The 21429-nt window shown below is 36.5% G+C and overlaps 1 protein-coding gene across 1 annotated transcript; it reads left to right on the top strand.

The window, feature by feature from the left end:
* The first annotated feature begins 18130 nt into the window (after positions 1-18130).
* LOC116193945 (rac-like GTP-binding protein ARAC7) lies at positions 18131-20763 on the top strand. Its single transcript, XM_031522682.1, has 8 exons — positions 18131-18448; positions 18836-18923; positions 19029-19138; positions 19556-19619; positions 19714-19778; positions 19900-19965; positions 20108-20214; positions 20414-20763. Exons 1-8 carry the CDS (start codon positions 18350-18352, stop codon positions 20442-20444), a joined length of 630 nt encoding a protein of 209 aa, XP_031378542.1. The 5' UTR covers positions 18131-18349; the 3' UTR covers positions 20445-20763.
* The last annotated feature ends 666 nt before the right edge of the window (positions 20764-21429 follow it).

The raw sequence follows: 21429 nt of genomic DNA, 5'->3' as shown, positions 1-21429 counted from the left end.
CTCGCCATTGACGCTGTCAAGCCGTCCTATACAAGACCGTAAATTTGACACCATCATGTAACTTACGTAAAATATTTTGTACTATTAAGTTACAACTTCAAAACATTTTGCACCATCATGTAACGTCCCACAAAAACCGATTTTGCACCATCAGCGTCGGCTTGACGGCGTCAATGGCAAGATGACGGTTTGTACTATCATATTACAACTTTAAAACATTTTGTACCATCAAATAGTAAAAAAAACTTTTTGGACCAACCTGATACATTATTAAAACTTTTTGAACCACCAGTGTAATTTACCCCAAATTAAACCCCCGTTGACCTAACCCAGTCAACCATATGAGCAATAAATATTACAGGGAGATTGGATTTCAAATTTCGGGGCAAAATAAAGAAAATTATTCAAGTTGAGCCTCCAACGTGCAAGACCCTGTCTAGCTAATAAATGCTAGAGTCGTTTAACCGAGCCTAATCAAACAATTTGTTAAATCGGATACTTAATGAACAAGAGGAAAAGAATGATCAAACTTAATTCGAGCATTATAACGGTATATAAATATTGTATAAGTATATATAAGTGCATTAATATAGTAAAAAACAATCCCAACCTCTATTCCTTTGTCGGGATCCCAACATCAAGAGGTTTTATTCGGGGATGTGAAGAGGAGTATAACTATCATATAATTATATATATATATATACTCATATATACGTATAAACATATAAAATATATATATGTATATAAGTGCCTAATTAACGAAACAAGACTCTCGGGACACTCCGACCGCTCTCTTTTACTGAGTCTCGGTATCAAGGGTCTCAACGGGGAGGAAAGAACCAAGAAGAAACGTAAAAGAAGAAAAGTGCTGAAAAGTGAATGTGATAATATAAAGTGTGGGAATGAAAAACGCAATATTTAAGTATATATACATATATAAGTGCTGGAAATGAAGAAAGGAAGAGGAAATCGACCCGGGATAGAGCTAGGAAGCTCGGACCCGGGGCTGGACAGTGGGGTTTGAGTCCCCTTCACTACCTTCCGTCAAGTTGTTTCGGAAGAATCAAGTCTCGGGTCGAAACCAGGTTAGCCTCCTTTGATTTTTCCTACTCCACTAAACTAAATCTAGTGAAACATGGTGATCTTGGGTCTCTCTTGCAAGAGTTCTCACATGAAATTGCCAAAAGTTTTCTCCAAAGTGAAGAGACCCTCTATTTATTGAGGACGAAGGGCTGGAGGGGGGTTTTGAATCATTTAAAAAAGTTATGAGGCGGCGACACAATTTTCGGAAATCGGTCGCAGCCCAATGGGCCTCTCTGCAACGTGGGATGGAGTTTTGGGGGCCCACACAGCGTTTCCAAAGTTCCGGGGCACACTACAAGGAAAAGGAAGCTGGGGGGTACCGTTGCAAATTAAAGACAATGGGGCAATCGCTCATGTCAGCTCTAGCAGACGTCAGCCACCCCAACGGGCCCCATTTTCCGGTGCGAGCCAGTCGGTCCTGGGGCCGACAGAAACTGGCCCAGCCTAAAAGCCCGGCCCAGGCTCGGCCCTATTATGCCGTTGCCTTAGCTAGACTGGGCCCGTTTGTTTTGGGTTGGGCCGTCCCGGTCCAAAAGCCCGCTTGTTTATATATATATATATATATATATGTATGTACAAATTGAACCCTACAACGCCACAATTGAGAACAAAACCCCCAAGATGTTTTGGACTTGGATTTCTTGAGGTTGAATATGTTTTTTCGTGGTGATTGGACTATGTTTAGTCCACTATTTGATCAAGTATTCAACTACACTTGAATGTATTGATTACTATTTCAAGCCGACGTGACGAGCAACCCACCTGTTAATTTTGAAGGGACGAGCCTAGGCTTGAGTTTCATGGCGCAATAATATTTTGGGCCGCTCGGGTCTAGCCTTAAATATCCGTGCAGGCCCATTGTGCCAGCCCTAGTCTGTATCCTCCGACGACAATGTTCATGAATATTACCAAATTGCTACTGACACATAAAAAATAAATTTCGGTATGTTTCAAGTTTATTTTCCTGTCTAATTCGGCCCAAAAATATTTTATAAAATCTCGCAAAATATTATTTGACTGAAATTTTGATCGAAAATATTTTGGCTCGCAAAAAATCGATCATCGTTTTTTTGGGATCACGACTAAAATATAAAAAATCCAATTTTGGTCCATTCTGAGTGTGTTTTCCAGTGTAATTTGGTCTGAAAATTTCCTAAAATCCCTATAAATACTTTTTTTAAAAAAAAATTAAAATATGTTCCAAGTGTATTTTTTGGTGTAATTTGGTTTGAAAATTTCATAATATTTCGAATACTTTTTTACTGAAAATTTTAAAAATCCGTTTCGTGAGCATTTTCCGGTGTAATTTGGTCTTAAAATTTCATAAAAACCCGGAAAATACTTTTTGACTAAAAAATTAAAAATTTCGTTTCAAACCGTTTTGAATGTCTTTTCTAGTATAATTTGGTCTATAAATTTCATAAAATGCCGGAAAATACTTTTTAACTGGAATTTTGATCGAAAATATTTTGGAACCGAAAAATTAATCCACCTGTTATGCCTCTCGTCCGTAAAATTTGGAAAATTTTCTTTTCAAAAAATAACCCTGTGATGTGTATCTTTCGCTACGAGAGGATATCGATTTCCCATCGCGAGCCTTTTCCTCTATTATATGTGGGAATCAAGCGCATTTTTTGCTTTTATCAGTTGAAAAATAAGTGGAAATGACGTGATTTTGAGAAAAAAAATATATTGATCGTCGAGTTTCCATATAAAATATTCAGGGATCACACACGATTTTGGAAAATTATTTTTCTCGCATGTGAGCCCCCAAAAAATGCCACAGACGACTGTATTATTTTTTAAAACAACACTGCATATCTGAAATGTATAAGGTGAGAACTCGAGGACTTGTTTGATATGTCTTGAAAACTATCATTTGGGGCCCTCCTTTTGCAGTTTCTTCTTCTTAGTTCCGCTTTTCGACTGATAATTGGTATGGAACCTTTTTTCTTTCTAAGCTCGAGCCTAGGCCGAAATTAGTTGTCTACATTAAATTTTTTAGAAAGTAGTGTATAAAACACTTCATTTGACCAATTGATGTCAATATTATATCATTAATAAATCATAATTTAGGACATTTTCAGTTATGAAGAAGGTCTATGGACCTAATAAATCAAAAAGGAAATGAGAAATAAAACAATTGAGAGTTCAACACTTCCATTCACAAGAATGAAACTTGAAATACTTAAATTCATAGATGAAAGAGTGTGTTGCTCCATTCACCCTCCAATTTTTCTATAATTTAAATTTAAACTTCGATGATTTCAAAAAGGTTTCTCATCATTTTGAGGAAGTCAAGTATTTGAGATTTTACGGTGGTTGACTGAAAAAACTGTTGTAGTTGTTCTTATTTTAACCGCTAGATTTTAATAAATAAAATGTGGACTATACACGTGTCCATATTTTTGTAACATGAAGATTTTTCACTCTTGCTTTTATATTTAATATTTTTAACCATGCATCTTTTTTACGACACTCAGTTGCACCTGAGAAAAAGTGGACCCAGTTCAGATACAAACCCAAATCGAACCGGCTGATTCAATTGATAAATATTAATTCTTAATTTTCATAATATTAAAAAGAAAATCCAATCCAATTAATAACATAAAAATAAATAAATAGAAAACCTCAATTCACCTTTTGATGGGGTAAATCCACATCGAAACCTAATTTCCAATTCCTCATCTCTGATATCAATTCCTAATCTCTGATTCTCCACTGCCCGCCAAGCGAGCCATCTCGGACCGGAAATAATAGATTAATGTGCTTTCAAAAACTATTGTCAATGGAACCAGTGATGGTCTTAACTTTGTAATGCAGACATTAGAAGAAAGTGGATTTGAGTTGACAATTTGTTGTGCTTCCGAGAACTTCATAATGCTTGTACACTCGTATACATATCATGTGCAAGCATTGCAGCAATGAGAATGGATTCAATGCAGTAACAAACTAACAATCACATCCGACATAGACCCAATAGGTCATAGATTTGAGAAAGTAAGATGCCATTTTGCATTTTCCCGTTCCCTGCTTGAGGCATGAGCAATATGATCTCCTTGACGAGAGTAAACTACTTACTTGACCATCAAATTTCGCCAACAAAAACTTTGAATTTTGTGTAGCTTAGACCAAGCGCTAGATACAGTTACAAAGATGCAATGTAGTTAGGAACACAGAGTAAGATTATACATTGTCCAATACAAAAATGATAAAAGGGAGACCTCAATCAAAGAAGCAACAAGAAGCGCAAGAAACAATCTCCCCTTACATTTTCTTTTGGAAGGACACTGCAAATCCACCGATTCAGACAACCAAGTGAGTGCAGCCTTGAACATGAACCCTCTGTAGAAACCATCCATGAAGGCAGGCACCCCGTCAATCCACCTCCACTCCGACTTTCTGCCGTTGTTGTCCCACATCGCCAGTCTCCGGACCCTTTTCCCCGAGAAGCACACTCAACACACCCTGTTCCTTCCACTAAAACACCTTGCATAAACAACAGTTTTAATATATTTTTAATATATAAAAATCATAAATATCACAAAGTAATTCCTTTGCATTATTATGCAACCATTTTTGCAGCCAAAAGAGGGGGAAGACCCATGAATCTATTTTTATGGCGTGACCCTATTATGAACTCTATTGATTGATAACAATAGAGTTCTTGAACTTATAAGTGTGAGTTGTTAGATGATTATTCTACCATTAATTTTGTCATTTATCTCATTTGTATGATATACTATATGCGTAAGATATGTTAAGAAGTATTATTATAAAAACAGTGAGCAATATTCAATTCTTCATTCTCTTTAGTTAACTTTTCATATTCAAAAGAGAAATTACTCCTTTGAATAGTCAAACTTTTAGAAACTAATGATGGTAATAATAATAATAATAATAATTAGTATTAGTACAAGGAGCATGAGCATCTCTTATATATATATAAGAAAATAACATTAAAGTAAACTAAAAAAGAGAAAAATATCTTTAAAAAAGAAATAAATGGGCCTAATCTCAGTAAACTAGTGTTAGGTATCTGGATTTACTTTCTTCACCCTCAAAAGAAACGGAGGGAAGAAGTGGGGTGTGGGGTCTATGGAATTTTTTTTTAAAGAAAATTATTTAAACTAAGAAAATATTGAAACTTTGATTTTTGGGGATGGAACCATAAAATTTTCAATTTCATTCATTTTCGTGTCATTTTATCTTGCTAAGGGGTCATTAAAAGAACTCTTCAAATAGTATGTAACAGTCATGTAATGATCTACGAGATTCTAAACTTATAGCTGTTTCAATTACTAGTATATTATGAATTAATCATGATATGGAAGCTAATAAATAAGCTATTAACATAGCAATTACTCCTCAAATCAATTGGATTTCCATTCCATCGTCAATCATTTGGTTTGGAGGCTACTTCATTAATGATATTGAAATATATATATATATATTTTGTGTCTGTGTATAATTCCATTAGAGAGGTGAACGAGAGCTTCAAGCAACAATGGGAAAGGACCATTTATTTTCAACCATCGTCACACTGCTCATAATATGTGGGGCAATTGCTATCGAGGCAAAGTCGATCCCTCCACCTTGGGATGTACCTGTAAAGGGCCTCTGGAAGTTCTTGAGGCAGTGTGGTCGCACACTAACTAATGAGTGCGGACAGGTGATGTACGACTATGTCTTCTATGTTCGGGACGATATCACAAAAGATTGTTGTCAGAAGCTCATAAAGATGGGCGAGAAGTGCAACAGAGCAGCAGCTTACAGCCTTTCACATGTCATAAAATTTAAGCCATGGAGAGGGAATATCTATGAGAGGAGTGTCGAGGCATACAATATCTGCCTAAAGGGAAATGGCAAGCCCCTAAAGCCCTGAGTTCATCATCGAATTAGCTGGCTATATGGTTCGTGATTTAGTGGGCTTAAATTGATTCGATAATGGCCCTTTTTTTTAAATAATGTATCGAGGCTAATTTTGAATTAAAGGGATGATAAGAAATTCCATGTTGCATTTATGCGTTAATTTTTTTTATGTATCTTAATTGTCCATATGAATTTTTTAAGTCCCACTTTGAGATGATTGTGTTAGATTTGCTCGGAGCTTAGGACCCAGGAATTGGAGCCGCCACTTAACCGTTTTTATAGGTCGGTAAGCCACCTATTAAACCTCGAAGTGATCAAGTTACTAACCGCCTAGAGACTTACTTGTCGGTCTTGAACTAGAGATTGAGTTAGGGGGCCTATTAGGTACAAGTAAGAAAACTCTTTTTTTTTCTTTTTTTTTTTGTTGTCGATTGTGTCCGGCGCCGTAGCAACCGACTAGTCCACCGGGCCGTGTATTGTACGGCCTGAGGCCCGTCAATTAAACCCCAAATGCCGATTCTCGAGAGAATTGAACCCTGAACCTGGTCTACTACTTGTTGTCAGCTTATCAGAAAGTCCAATCCCTCGTTGGTGGTACAGGTAAGAAAACTCACATACTCAAAATGGTACCCATCCACCAGTTCAATTAATTCCTTAACTTGTCCATTTTTAATCCAAGTCCAATTGTTTGTGCATTTTATTGGCAGAAAGTTTTTATCAAGCTTAACAAGTCTTTTAATAAATCTTGAGTTTTTTACGAGTTTTTGGTTGTCAAAATAAAAATAAAAATTACAAGACTTGGGTGGACTCCATACCTATACTTGTCCACATACACTCATCCATATAGACACGTTCATTTACACACATTCACTTATCAGTTCAAGTGGGTCTAAGCGATCCCAGTGCTCAAAAATAGAAAAAACGCGATCCCCATCCTAAAAAATCAAAGTCCAATTTCCTACGTGTACCAATTTTTTTCCATGTTTTTTTCTTGTCTTCTAATTTTACTCCAAATTTATTAAAGTCCTTACTTACATGATTAATTCATTCACCTCCCTAAATCAAGAAATATCGTAATCTCTCAAGGTCAAATAACCTTCAAAATTAATCCTATGACTCATTTAATGAGTGAATTCCTTTACCCGTGAATTAGTCGAATGGAAGTGATTTTCCCCTTTTTAATTCCATTAATCCATTTTATTCGCATGAAATTGCCCAATTATTCATTTAAAATCCCCTTATTACTCAATGAGGACTTCAATCCATTTGATTCCCGGTTCTAAGAACCCTATCCTCAAGATCTCCAAGACCTTCCTCAAATTAATCTAGACTCTTTATTCTAAGTGTGTGATTATTACTGACTTCCCTTGAATTAGAGTCTTGGGTATGTGATTACTCAATTTCGACTTCAAACCGACCAAATTAATCTCAATTTGACACTCAAACTTGCAAAATTCAATTCGGCCACATACCTATACATGTGCAGAATGCTCAATTTCCCGTTTGATGAATAAAGCCCTGTTTTGACTTTAATCCTTGATGGCCGTGACTGTTAACTGGTTAATTTACGCAATTTTAATCCAATAGACAATTCACTTAGCCAAATTAAACTCCCGTTGACCTAACCCCACTCGACCATATGAGCAATCAACATTGCAGAGAGATTGGATTTCAAATTTCGGGGCAAAATAAAGAAAATTATCCAAGTTGAGCCTCCAACGTGCAAGACCGTGTCTAGCTAATAAATGCTAGAGTCGTTTAACCAAGCCTAATCATGATACTAGATGGTTATCAAACAATTTATTAAGTCGGATACTTAATGGACAAGAGGAAAAGAAAGATCCAACTTAATTCGACCATTATAACGGTATATTAATATCGTATAAGTATATATAAGTGTATTAATATCGTAAAAAAAAATCCCAACCTCTATTCCTTTGCCGGGATCCCAACATCAGGAGGTTCGTTCGGGGATGTGAAGAGGAGTATAACTGTCATATACTTATATATATATACACTCATATATACGCATGAACATATAAAAATATATACGCATATAAGTCCGTAATTAACGAAACAAGAGTCTCGGGACACGCCGACCTCTCTCTTTTACCGAGTCTTGGTATCGAGGGTCTCAACGGGGAGTGAAGAACCGAGAAGAAACGTAAAAAAAGAAAGTGCTGTAAAGTAAATGCGATGATATAAAGTGAGGGGATGAAAAATGCGGTATTTAAGTATATATACATATATAAGTGCTGGAAATGAAGAAAGGAAGAGGAAATAGGGATCGAGCTAGGAAGCTCGGAACCGGGGCTGGACAGTGGGGTTTGAGTCCCCTTCACTACCTTTAAAGCTGTTTCGGAAGAATCGAGTCTCGGGTCGGAATCGGGTTAGCCTCCTTCGATTTTTCCTATCCCACTAAACTAAATCTAGTGAAATATGGTGATCTTGGGTCTCTCTTGCAAGAGTTCTCACATGGAATTGCCAAAAGTTTTCTCGAAAGTGAAGAGACCCTTTATTTATGGAGGATGAAGGGCTGGAGGGGGATTGTGAATCATTTTAAAAAGTTATGGGTGAAAAGACAATTTTCGGAAATTGGTTGCAGCACAATGGGCCTCTCTGCAACGCGGGATGGAGTTTTGGGGGCCCACACCAGCGCTTCCAAAGTTCTGGGGCAAGGTACAAGGAAGGAGAACCTGGGGGGACCGCTGCAAAATAAATAAAATGAGGGCAATGGCTAATGTCGACTCTCGCAGACGTCAACCGCCCCGACCGGCGACCGGTCCCAGTTTCCGGTGTGAGCCAGTCTGTCCTAGGGCCGGCAAAAATTGGCCTAGCCCAAAAGCCCGGCCCAGGCTCGGCCTTATTATGTCGAGCCTAGGCCGAATTGGGCCATCTTTTTGGGCTGGGCCAACCCGGCCCAAAAGCCCGCTTGTTATATATATATATATATATACAAATTTAACTCTACAAGATCACAACTGACAACAAAACCCCAAACATGTTTTGGACTTGGACTTCTTGAGGTTGAATATGTTCTTTCATGGTGATTGGACCATGTTTAAACCATTGTTTGATTAAGTATTCATCTACACTTGAATGTATTGATTGCGATTTCGAGTCAACGGGTCGAGCTACCCACCCGTTAATTTTGAAGGGTCGGGCCTAGGCCTGAGTTTCATGGCTTAGTATTATTATGGGCTGGCCGGGTCCGGCCCTAAATCTTCTCGCCGGCCCATTTTGCCAGCCCTCTGTCTCCTTCGACAACAATGTTCATGAATATTACCAAATTGCCACTGACACATAAAAAAATCAATTTCGGTTCCTTTCAAATGTATTTTCCGATCTAATTCGACCCAAAAATAATTTATAAAATCTCAAAAAATATTATTTGACTGAAATTTCAATCGAAAATATTTTTCATCGAAAAATTGATTATCGTTTTTTGGGATCACGACTAAAAAATAAAAATTCCAATTTCAGTCCGTTTTGGATGTATTTTCTAGTATAATTTGGTCTGAAAATTTCATAAAATCCCAATAAATACTTTTTGATTGAAAAATTTTAAAATCTGTAGCAGTGTTTTTTTTGGTGTAATTTGGTTTGAAAATTTCATAAAATTTCGGATACTTTGTGACTCAAAAATTTAAAAATCCATTTCGTTTCGTTTCGTGAGCATTTTTCGGTGTAATTTGGTCTTAAAATTTCACACTAACTCGGAAAAATACTTTTTGACTGAAAAATTAAAAATTTCATTTCCAACCGTTTCGGATGTCTTTTCTGGTATAATTTGGTCTAGAAATTCCACAAAATGCTGGAAAATATTTTTTTACTGGAATTTTAATCGAAAATATTTTGGAACTGAAAAATCAATCCCCTTTTTATGCCTCTGTCCGTAAAATTTGAAAAAATTTCTTTTCAAAAAATAATCCCGTGATGTGTATCTTTCGCTATGCGAGGATATCGATTTCCCATAGCGAGCCTTTTCCTCTATTATGTGTGGGAATCAAACGCATTTTTGGCTTTTATCAGTTGAAAAATAGTCGAGGTGCCGTGATTTTGAGAAAAAAAATATTGATAGTCGGGTTTCCATATAAAAAATCTGGGGATCACATGCTATTTTCAAAAATTATTTTTCTCGCATGTGAGCCCCGAAAAAATGCCACAAACGATCGTATTATTTTTAAAAACAGCACTGCATATCTGAAACGTATAAGGAGAGAACTTGAGGGCATATCTAATATTACTTGAAAACTGTCATTTGGGGCTCTCCTTTTGCAGTTTCTTCTTCTTAATTCCGCTTTTCGACTGATAATTGGTCTAGAACCCTTTTTTGTCTAAGCTCGAGCCTAGGCTGAAATTAGATGTCTGCATTAATTTTTTTAGAAAGTAGTGTATAAAACACTTCATTTGACCGATTGGTGTCAATATTATATTATTAATAAATTATAATTTAGGACTTTTTTAGTTATAAAGATGGCATACGAACCTAGTAAATCAAAAAGGAAATGAGAAATTAAATAATTAAGAGTTCAACACTTTCATCGGCGAGAATGAAAATTGAAATCCTTAAATTCATAGATGAAAGCACATGTTGCTCCATTCACTCTCCAATTTTTCTATAATTTAAATTTAAACTTTGATGATTTCAAAAAGGTTTTTCATCATTTTGAGGAAGTTAAGTATTGGAGATTTTACGGTGGTTGACTTAACAAATTGTTGTAGTTGTTCTTATTTTAACCGTTAGATTTTAATAAATAAAATATGGACTATACACATGTCCATATTTTTGTAACAGGAAGATTTTTCACTCTTGTTTTTATATTTAATATTTTTGACTATGCATCTTTTTGACGATGCTCAGTTGCACTTGAGAAAGAGTGAATCCAGTTCAGATACAAACCTAAATTGAATTGGCTGATTCAATTGATTAATTTTCATAATATTAAAAAGAAAATCCAATCCAATTAATAACATAAAAAAATAAATAGAAAACCTCGATTCACCTTTTGATAGGGCAAATCCACATCGAAACCTAATTCCCAATTTCTCATCTCTAATATCAAGTCCTAATCTTCGATTCTCCATTGACCGCCATACATGCCATCTCGAACCGGCACTAATAGATTAATGTGCTTTCGAGAACCAGTGATGATGATCTTGACCTTGTAATACAGACATTAGAAGAAAGTGGATTTGAGTTGACAGATCGTTGTGCTTCCGAGATCTTCATAACGTAGAACCTATTTGTACACTCGTATACATATCACGTGCAAGCATTGCAGTAATGAGAAATGGATTCAGTGCAGTAACAAACTAACAATCACATTCGACATAGAACTAATGGGTCATAGATTTGAGAAAGTAAGGTGCCATTTTGCATTTTCCCATTCCCTGCCTGAAGCATGAGCAACATGATCTCATTGGTAAGACTAAACTACTAACTTGACAATCAAATTTCGCCAACAAAAACTTTGATTTTTATGTAGATGAGACCAAGCCCCATATACAATTACAAGATGCAATGTAGTTAGGAACACAAAGTAAAATATATACATTGTCCAATACAAAAATGATATATTTGTACAAAATGAACCCTACAACGCCACAACTGACAATAAAATCCCATAGATGTTTATTGGACTTCTTGAGGTTGAATATGTTTTTTCGTGGTGATTGGACTATGTTTTGTCCATTGTTTGATAAAGTATTCAACTACACTTGAATGTATCGATTGCTATTTCTGGCCAACGTTTCGAATGTCTTTTATGGTATAATTTGGTCTAGAAATTTCATAAAATGCCGGAAAATACTTTTTTACTGGAATTATGATCGAAAATATTTTGAACCTGAAAAATTAATCCACCTTTTACGCATCTCGTCCGTAAAATTTGGGAAATTTTCTTTTCAAAAAATAACCCCATGATGTGTAAATTTCGCTACGCGATGATATCGATTTCCCGTCGCTAGCCTTTTCCTCTATTATATGTGGGAATCAAGCACATTGTTGGCTTTTATCAGTTTAAATAGTCGAGATGACGTGATTTTGAGAAAAAAAAAATACTGATAGTCAGGTTTCCATATAAAATATCTGGGATCACACACGATTTTGGAAAATTATTTTTCTCGCATGTGAGCCCCCAAAAAATGCCACAGACGACCGTATTATTTTTGAAAACGGCACTGCATATCTGAAATGTATAAGGAGACAACTCGAGGACTTGTCTGATATGTCTTGAAAACTGTCATTTGGGGCTCTCCTTTTACAGTTTCTTCTTCTTAATTCCGCTTTTCGACTGATAATTGGTATGGAACCCTTTTTTTGTCTAAGCTCGAGCCTAGGCCGAAATTAGATGTCTACATTACCTTTTTAGTTATAAAGAAGGTCTATGGACCTAATAAATCAAAAAGGAAACGAGAAATAAAACAATTGAGAGTTCAACACTTCCATTGGCAAGAATGAAACTTGAAATACTTAAATTCATAGATGAAAGTGTGTGTTGCTCCATTCACCCTCCAATTTTTCTATAATTTAAATTTAAACTTTGATGATTTCAAAAAGGTTTCTCATCATTTTGAGGAAGTCAAGTATTTGAGATTTTACAGTGGTTGACTGAAAAAACTGTTGTAGTTGTTCCTATTTTAACCGTTAGATTTTAATAAATAAAATGTGGACTATACACGTGTCCATATTTTTGTAACATGAAGATTTTTCACTCTTGCTTTTATATTTAATATTGTTGACCATACATCTTTTTGACAACACTCAGTTGCACCTGAGAAAGAGTGGACCCAGTTCAGATACAAACCCAAATGAATCGGCTGATTCATTTGATAAATATTAATTCTTAATTTTCATAATATTAAAAAGAAAATCCAATCCAATTAATAACATAAAAATAAATAAATAGAAAACCTCAATTCACCTTTTGATGGGGCAAATCCACATCATAGCCTAATTCCCAATTCCTCATCTCTGATATCAATTCCTAATCTCCAATTCTCCACTACCCGCCAAGCGTGCCATCTCGGACCGGTACTAATAGATTAATGTGCTTTCGAAAACTATTGTCAAAGGAACCAGTGATGATCTTGACTTTGCAAAACAGACATTAGAAGAAAGTGGATTTGAGTTGACAGATTGTTGTGCTTCCGAGAACTTCATAATGTTTGTACACTCGTATACATATCACGTGTAAGCATTGCAGCAATGAGAATGGATTCAATGCAGTAACAAACTAACAATCACATTCGACATAGAACCAACAGGTCATAGATTTGAGAAAGTAAGACGCCATTTTGCATTTTCCCGTTCCCTGCTTGAGGCATGAGCAACATGATCTCATTGACAAGAGTAAACTACTTACTTGACCATCAAATTTCGCCAACAAAAATCCCCATCTGCATCCTGCCCACCTCGTCCCACTACAGTATCCCTACATCAGGCCTCAGTATCAAGATCTTGGAGCACGACGCATTCAACGAAAACAGGATCTTCAGCCCGCCCACTATCAGTATTTGATCCTCCGCAGGCATGTCGGTTCAGGATGTGAAACTCATCCTACCACTGTGTAGGATTTGGTTGGGGGAGTGGTTGGTTTTAGGGTTTAACGATTTATTGATTAATTGGTTTTAATTTAATTTTTTTTTTTGTATTTTGAAAATCATAAAGTTGAATTTTTTTATTTTAGTGAACCGGTTTGGTTCAGTCTTAAAATAGTATGACCCAAATTGACCAACCCGGTGCAACCGATTGTCGTCTAATATATATGTTGTCGACACTATTTAAAAGAAAAGTATGGGTAGGGGAATCTACATGATAATCTACATGATACAAAAATATCCACGCATGTTCGACCCAAATCTTTCAATTGAAATTTAGCTAACTACTGTGGTTGTTTTTTCCCAACCACCACAGTAGGATCACTCGCAAAAATATAGGAACTTGGGGTTTCAATTCGAAAAGTGAAGTATTTTCCAGAAAAAAAAATGAAGTTGACTCTTTCAAAATTGGTCGACTACCTTAAACATTTCAAGTATATAAAACAATCTAAATGATGGAATATATACTTCTGATAAATCAGAAGTGCATATATATGCATAAAGGGATGGGATTAATGTCATTAGTGGGACTCTCGTGTTCCGCTTTTTCATTCTTTTATCCCCTATTTAGGCCCATCTGCTGCCTTAGGGACCGAAAAGAAAAAGAATGGGATCAATATACGCTCTTGGAGGATAACTGGCTTGTTATGGAAATAAACTTCTTCGAGTAGTCCTTTGATTTCTTTTGCTTCTCGTACGCTGAGACGACAATATGAAAAACATTGAATAAACTAAGCAAGGGTGAGAAAATTTTGTTGGCAAATTAATGAGGTATTAAAAGGGCGAAAAAAAAACAGTGAAGATAGGCTGAATCATTGTGGTGAGACTTGTTAGGGAGATAATTAGCAGAAATAACCTCGAGAGATAAAATTTAGTTCAAATGACCATCGACCCATTTTTTAATTAAACTGAACCCTGACAGTTAAAAGTTATATCAAAGATGACCTTCTATCTAGGTTCTGTGAAATTTTAGACAGAATCATCTGACGTAGCTTTTATATTGTTTCATCCCTTAAGCATCTTGGGCCATGTTTAGTAACTGACCCAGACTTTTTATTATTTTCAAAATGAGCCCTACCCGGTTACTGTTCATCATCTTTCTCTTTCCCTCTCTCATCCGGATACTGTTTATGTCTTCCTCTCCGCGACTCCACGATCTTCTCTGAATCAAACTTTGCTGGGAGACTCGAGCATTGTTCATCGTCTTGATGAAGACGGGTACTGGGAGATTGTTCATCGTCTTGAATAGAGAGAGAGGGAGGGGAAAGAGCCAGACTCATAAAGTTGAGCTGATCACAACTGATCCGGCAAAGTAAATAAACGGGATAAATTTTATTTGACAATTGAATAATTGGTCCAGAAAAAACACCGACATTGCCACAAGAACTCGTTTCTATGCAAGAATTAACTCACAAATCGAGGAAACAAGAGCTGATTGGAATAACTATTCCACATTTCCATCTAGAGATTGGTATCTGATAGAGCAAGAAAGGGTTGTTAGAGCTTTACGTCAGTCTCATCGGAGAAACCATCCCCCCTGGCTCCATGATCGTCGACAAGGAGAACCCTCTTGGACAAGTGTTTGTTCTGGGATGGTAGGGAATGCGAGAGTTGAATCAAAGGGTCGACTTTCCTTGCTATGACAGCCCTTAAAGATGAAGTGAAGAGAATGAGAGTGTAGAGAAGGAAGCAGGTCACAGAGTAAGGACGAGAATATCTAGGGCTTCTCATGTTATGTCGGCGAAAGAGAGAGGAAGGAAGGAAGGTAGGCATTGAAGCATTTCACAGGGCTGTGCTCCGAGGTTCAGCTCTTTCCCCTCCCATTCTCTCTGTTCAAGACGATGAACAATCTCCCAATGCCCGTCTTCATCAAGACGATGAACAATACCTAGATCTCCCAGCAAAGTTTGATTCGAAGAAGATCATGGAGTCGCGGAGAGGAAGACGATGAACAATGCCCGGGTGAGAGAGGGAAAGAGAAAGATGATGAACAGTAACCGGGTGAGGAAAATTTTGAAAATAATAAAAAGTATGGATCAGTTACTAAACAAGGCTTAAGATGCTTAAGGGAGAAAACAATATAGAAAGCCATGTTAGACGATTCCATCTGAAATTTCACGGGACCCGGATGGAAAGTCATCTCCGATGTGACTTTTAACTATCAAGGTTCAGTTTGATGTAGAAAAATGGGTCAATGGTCATTTGAGCCAAAATATATATCTCAAGGTTATTTTTGCTAATTAAGTCGAGGAATAGGACATTACTATTGTCAAATTGATGCAAGCTAAATACGTCAGTGATTCTTATTATGTCAAGGACAAGGAATTAAAAAAATTAATGGATGTATCAATGTAAGTTGATTCAAGGATTTGACGGTTGTTCTCCTTAAACAATGTCTCAGGTTCGAATCTTGTGGATGGAGAAAATTTACTTTACTCTTAGTGGACCGACCCGACTCGACTATATTAGTAGGAACCCGTTGGGTTTTCGAATACCAGAGTTCACATTAAAAAAATATGAGGAAATTACTCCATGTATCCTATAGTTTCACCAGATTCTCAAATCTATCATATACTTTGAAAATTACCCAAAATAGCACATGGTTTACTTGGTTCAAAATCTATCACGGTGTTAATTCTTCTATCAACATGTAAAGGCCGTGCTGACATGGCACATTTGAAGATGAACGACGCCTACATGGAGTGTTAGTGAGGCCATACTTGCCACGTTGGAAATTTTTCCGAGATAGATTTTGAAAAAAAAATAAAAACTATGGGATAATGATTGAGAATTCGGTGAAACCATATGACATATGGCGTAATAACCCATAATAATAATTTTTTTTAGACAAAAATAGTGAAAGCACATTGCAGAATATAATAGGAAGGAAAATCATAACTTATCAAAGATAAAAAAAAAGAAGGAAAATCATTTTTTATATTACTTATTTTTCCTATCCTATGACAAATATCGAAAGAAAGGAAAGCCTCTTCATCTCAAATATAAAGCCCATCTTACTTTTTTTGTTCTTATTTATTTATTTATTATTATAATTTTACCAAATATGAATAGTAAAATGAATGAAAATATATAGATATAATTCAGTTCACCGTTTTTTCTTTTTGCCATAATTCACTTCACCGTTTTTTGTGTGAATATTTTATTAATAGCATACCTAATTTACATTGTACAGCCGATAAAAGTATCAGCGGACACAGACACTAGACTGCCGACCATGGGGTCAACCACTCGACTACCAACTATGAAAATGGTCACACCAACATAGATGGTTGAATAACCATCCCTCATTAACAAAAGAAAAAACAAACCACACATCCGATATGACAGAATCCTCGGGACAGTCCAGTACTAACCGATTGAGAATTATTCCAACCAAAAGGTCCTTAATACAGTCACTGGGAGGAACAACGAGACAAACACTTGAGTGGCGTTGGGCAATGTTAGTAAGTCATCGACGCGGAATGTCCGACCAGCTATGGAGTTTTCTCCTTTAAAACTTCACCTTCACCACCATCTTTTGATTGGTTTTTGTTTTTTTTTGTTATAAATAATTAATAACTATTTATTACTGAATTTAAATAAAGGAATTATTAGGCCATATATCATATGGTTTTATCTCCTACCGATCATTTTTACATCCCATAGCTTTGGCAAATCACTTGGCCCCGCTCATCTTCGATGCAAGAGCACTCAATCAATAAACTATTAAGCATTCTTTCAAGGGTGGCTGCTTCTAGTCAAACCTCATGGCTGTCTCTTCATCCTTACCTCCTTTATCATTGAGCGGTCATTTAGGGGTCTTAGCTAGTGATTCAGGTTGTTTCCTTCTCTACAATGAAGCTTATGCCCCATTGTCTCATTGGCTTATAGGAATAAGACCTCAAGACATATTAAATAATATACCCTTTATCTATATTGTCTATAATGGAATCATAAACAATCTTCTCTTTACAGTTATATCCGCTTTTGATAAACAGTTGAGATTTAAATTTACAAATGTAACTGTCCTAATCTTATGTATTATTATGGTACATTTTTTTCTATGTAACATTATAGAAACACTCGGGTTGAATTAAAACAAATTGTACAATCACTCAATTATTATTATCTCCAGAGAAACGGCTTCGAAGACGTCCATCTCCTCCAATTTCCATAGGCGTATCAACAACAACCTTTCTAGATTAGGAGTAATGATATGATGATATCTCAGATATGATAATTAATTACTGCTAAAGCATGAGGTTTAGCAGTGTTTAATGTTTCACAGTTGTAAGCAACTACCACTTTCCATTAGGGAGAGGGGGGCCATAGCCATAGGCCCATAGCTACCACCTGCATGCACACAAGCTGCCGTTTGAGAGTGGGACCCAACAATGCAATTTCAAAAAAAATTGTTCTTCAATTTGAATTTTGTCCAGAGGGACCAAAACAAGCGCAATGCAGTGGACCCTTTGACTACTCTCTCTCTCTCTCAACATGTTGCAATTTATTTACTTATTTAATGTTTAATTTTTCTGTTGTTTTTATTATAAACGCTATATGCTATTCATCTTGAAACTACAAGACAGCATCTTTCTTGTCTCTGTCTCTCACCCCTTTCATTAATATCCAGACACTCTGTACTTCCATCTCCTTACTTCTTCTGCTCTGTTCCTTCCTGGTCACATGCCTTTTCTTCTTGAAAGCTTCTTGAAAAAGATAGCTCTCTTTTGCCACAGCTCGTGCTGAAGGGCAAAAAGCTTTGATTTTTGAAGGGAGGAGGAGGAGGAGGATGAGTGCTTCCAAGTTCATTAAGTGTGTCACCGTGGGAGATGGGGCCGTGGGGAAGACTTGCATGCTCATTTGTTACACTAGCAACAAGTTCCCTACCGTATGCCTTCTCCCTTCTTTGCCTCCTCTTTCTTGAGCTATTTCTGCACATTTGTTTATTATGGTGAAAATTGCTGCTTCTTTTAATGGGTTCTTGAATCTTGAATCTCTACTCTGTTCTTGTGAACGCAGAACCAGTAATCTTCAATTTTTTTGAAGGTTGTTTTTGTTTGAGCGAAACAGGACTTGTGAAGTGTTACCATGTGAGCTGAGTTTAGGTTTTGGAGCTTTTGCTCTTTTTTTTTTCCTTTTTTTTTTAAAATTTTTATTGTTCTTGCAACACTTAAGAAACCCTCGATACCCATTTACAGGGTTTGTTTTTGCTTGGGATAGGAAGGATTTGTGAATTTCTATTCGAGCTAAGTTGCTGTTTGTTCAATGTGGGCAGGACTATATACCAACAGTCTTTGACAATTTCAGTGCAAATGTTGCTGTAGATGGGAACATTGTAAACTTGGGATTATGGGACACTGCAGGTATTGTCTTAGTCGCTGTTATCTTAATGAAAAAGGCTCGATTCGGGTGTTGTTCTGTTCTTCTGTCTCTGATGGGTTCTGGTTTTTTTCGTTTGATTTATGAAGGCCAAGAGGATTACAGCAGGTTGAGGCCTCTGAGCTACAGAGGAGCAGACATATTTGTGTTGGCTTTTTCACTGATTAGCAGAGCAAGCTATGAGAATGTTCTTAAGAAGGTACTGATCTTTATGCTTTTTCTTTTAGTTTGTGTCTTTATCCCACTTTTGGTTGTCCTCTTTCACTTTAGCGGTAAAAAGTGCAATCTTTTCATCATATGAATGATAAAGATTAAAGTGAGTAACGTTAACTTCAAATTGGAGCCTGAAAGTTTCTGTCGTTTGCCTGTGTCGGCGCACACTCGTTTCATGAAGTGATATCTGTTGTTAATTTGAATATAGAGCTTTTGTGGATCAAATGACTCAGTTCTCTCGATTTCTCACTGGATGCTCAACATCATTAGTTCTCTTACCGAACTTTCAGAATGTTTATCCATTTGTTTTGTTTATTTCCAAAGTGAACAATTCCATTTACTGAAGCTAGGACTCCATTTGATATTGCTAACTGAAAATACTGATTCTAATTTGACTTATCAGTGGATGCCTGAACTTCGAAGATTCGCTCCAAATGTTCCTGTGGTCCTTGTGGGAACAAAATTAGGTAGGTTGAAGTTTCCAAATTCGTAAACCAATGCAGCTAGTCTGTTTTGTCAAACATATCATTCTTTTAACCTGGTCTCTTTCTTCTGCGGCAGATCTTCGTGAGGAGAGAGGTTATATGGGTGATCATATGGGATCGACTATCATTACAACTGCTCAGGTGGAAATTGGGACAGAAATTTCTTTCTTCTCTTTTCCTTTTTCGTTTATTTAGAGACTATTGTCTAACAAAATGAATCTGGTGAATTCTCAATTCTCATAATTGATTTGGTAATGAGCAGGGAGAGGAGCTGAGGAAGCAGATAGGTGCTGCAGCTTACATAGAATGCAGCTCAAAAACTCAGCAGGTAAGATAACTGACAAGAAACATATCTTGATGGATGTTAATTTTTTTGGATCAATCGTTTATTTTTAAGGGCATATTGCTGGTATGATTTTACATTGAAGATCGAGTAGGATGTTTCCTCATCAATGTTTTTATTTGTGAAGAATGTGAAAGCTGTGTTTGATACGGCGATCAAGGTTGTTCTTCAACCTCCGAGGAGGAAAGAAGTCGTGAGGAACAAAAGACGTCGGAGATCAGGATGTGCAATCGCGTGAGTACTCTACAATATCCTTCCCATCCAATTTGAATGGAATAATACAAGATGAACTCTATGATATCAATTTCTTTCAACGACAAACGGAACTCAATCATGAATCTTCACCGGTGTTTGACCCTGACTAGGTGGGATTCTAAGAGATCTTCTAGTCTATATGTTTCTTGATGAGTATCAATCTTCTTGTTAAATGCAGGAGTATCATGTGCGGGGGTTGTGTTGCTTGAGGAATTACGGCGGATTTGAAATGTGAAAGTAAAATCGTCACTTTTTGTATGTGTAGATCATTTCAGTGGTTCGAATCTGGCATCGGAATTCACTGTCTTTTGCTTGCCGCAAGTCTTAAAATTGGTTGTAGTTTGGGAATTGCACTGTGTATTGTAGATGCAGTAAACTGGTGGCATAGATTTCGGGTTTCAGGGAGAGTTCAGTTTGCTGTGAACTGATAAAATTATCGAGGGAACTATTCATTCTCTCGTGTACTAATGCTTAGTAAGTTTACTTATACGATCTTTCTGTAATGAAGCTGTTCTTATTTTTGTGATTTGCTCTTCGCTTACTCCCTACCTAATAGCTTATCATCAGCCGCATCGAAGATGCTTGAAGGTGCGAAGATGGTAACGACATTTTGTCAATGAAAACTGATATTGGCCTGATAGGTGGACAAGGTCCTGACATGGTATTTGCCATGCTGGGCTCGAGCCTTTCCAAGTTGGTGCTGTTATTTGCAGGTTCATCCAGGCTCGAACAATTAACATACCGTGCTTGACTATGTGGTCCACAGCATTAGGTCGTAAAGAGTTATACCGAGCTATCATGACATGGCCTAACAAGGCCCATCGGATGTCTTCTGTGGTTGCCATTCATATATAGTTATTTTTTAATTTCAAAATCTTGCTTTCAACAATATTTTTGCATTGAAGTGTTGTACTATTATGTATTATCGCGGTATTGACCTCTTAGATGTTAAATGCGCTATTTCATGCGACTTAAACATTTATACCATCATGTTGTTCGCGTTATCACTGTTCTTATTATTTATACTTATTACTAAGATCTCTCCTTTTTTATGGAAAATATAGAAAACTTAATTAAAAAAAAAATCCCCCACAATTCTCCTTCATATTATTTCTTTGGGGTATTTACCTAAAATGTCCTATGGTTTGCCTGTTTTGTCAAATATATTCTATACTTTTTTTTGGTCAAATCTAT

This window comes from Punica granatum, chromosome 2 (genome assembly GCF_007655135.1).
Source record: "Punica granatum isolate Tunisia-2019 chromosome 2, ASM765513v2, whole genome shotgun sequence".
In the NCBI taxonomy this organism is placed as follows: Eukaryota; Viridiplantae; Streptophyta; class Magnoliopsida; order Myrtales; family Lythraceae; genus Punica; species Punica granatum.
Note: the sequence above shows the minus strand (reverse complement) of the source record. Positions and strands in the feature narration are given on the sequence as shown.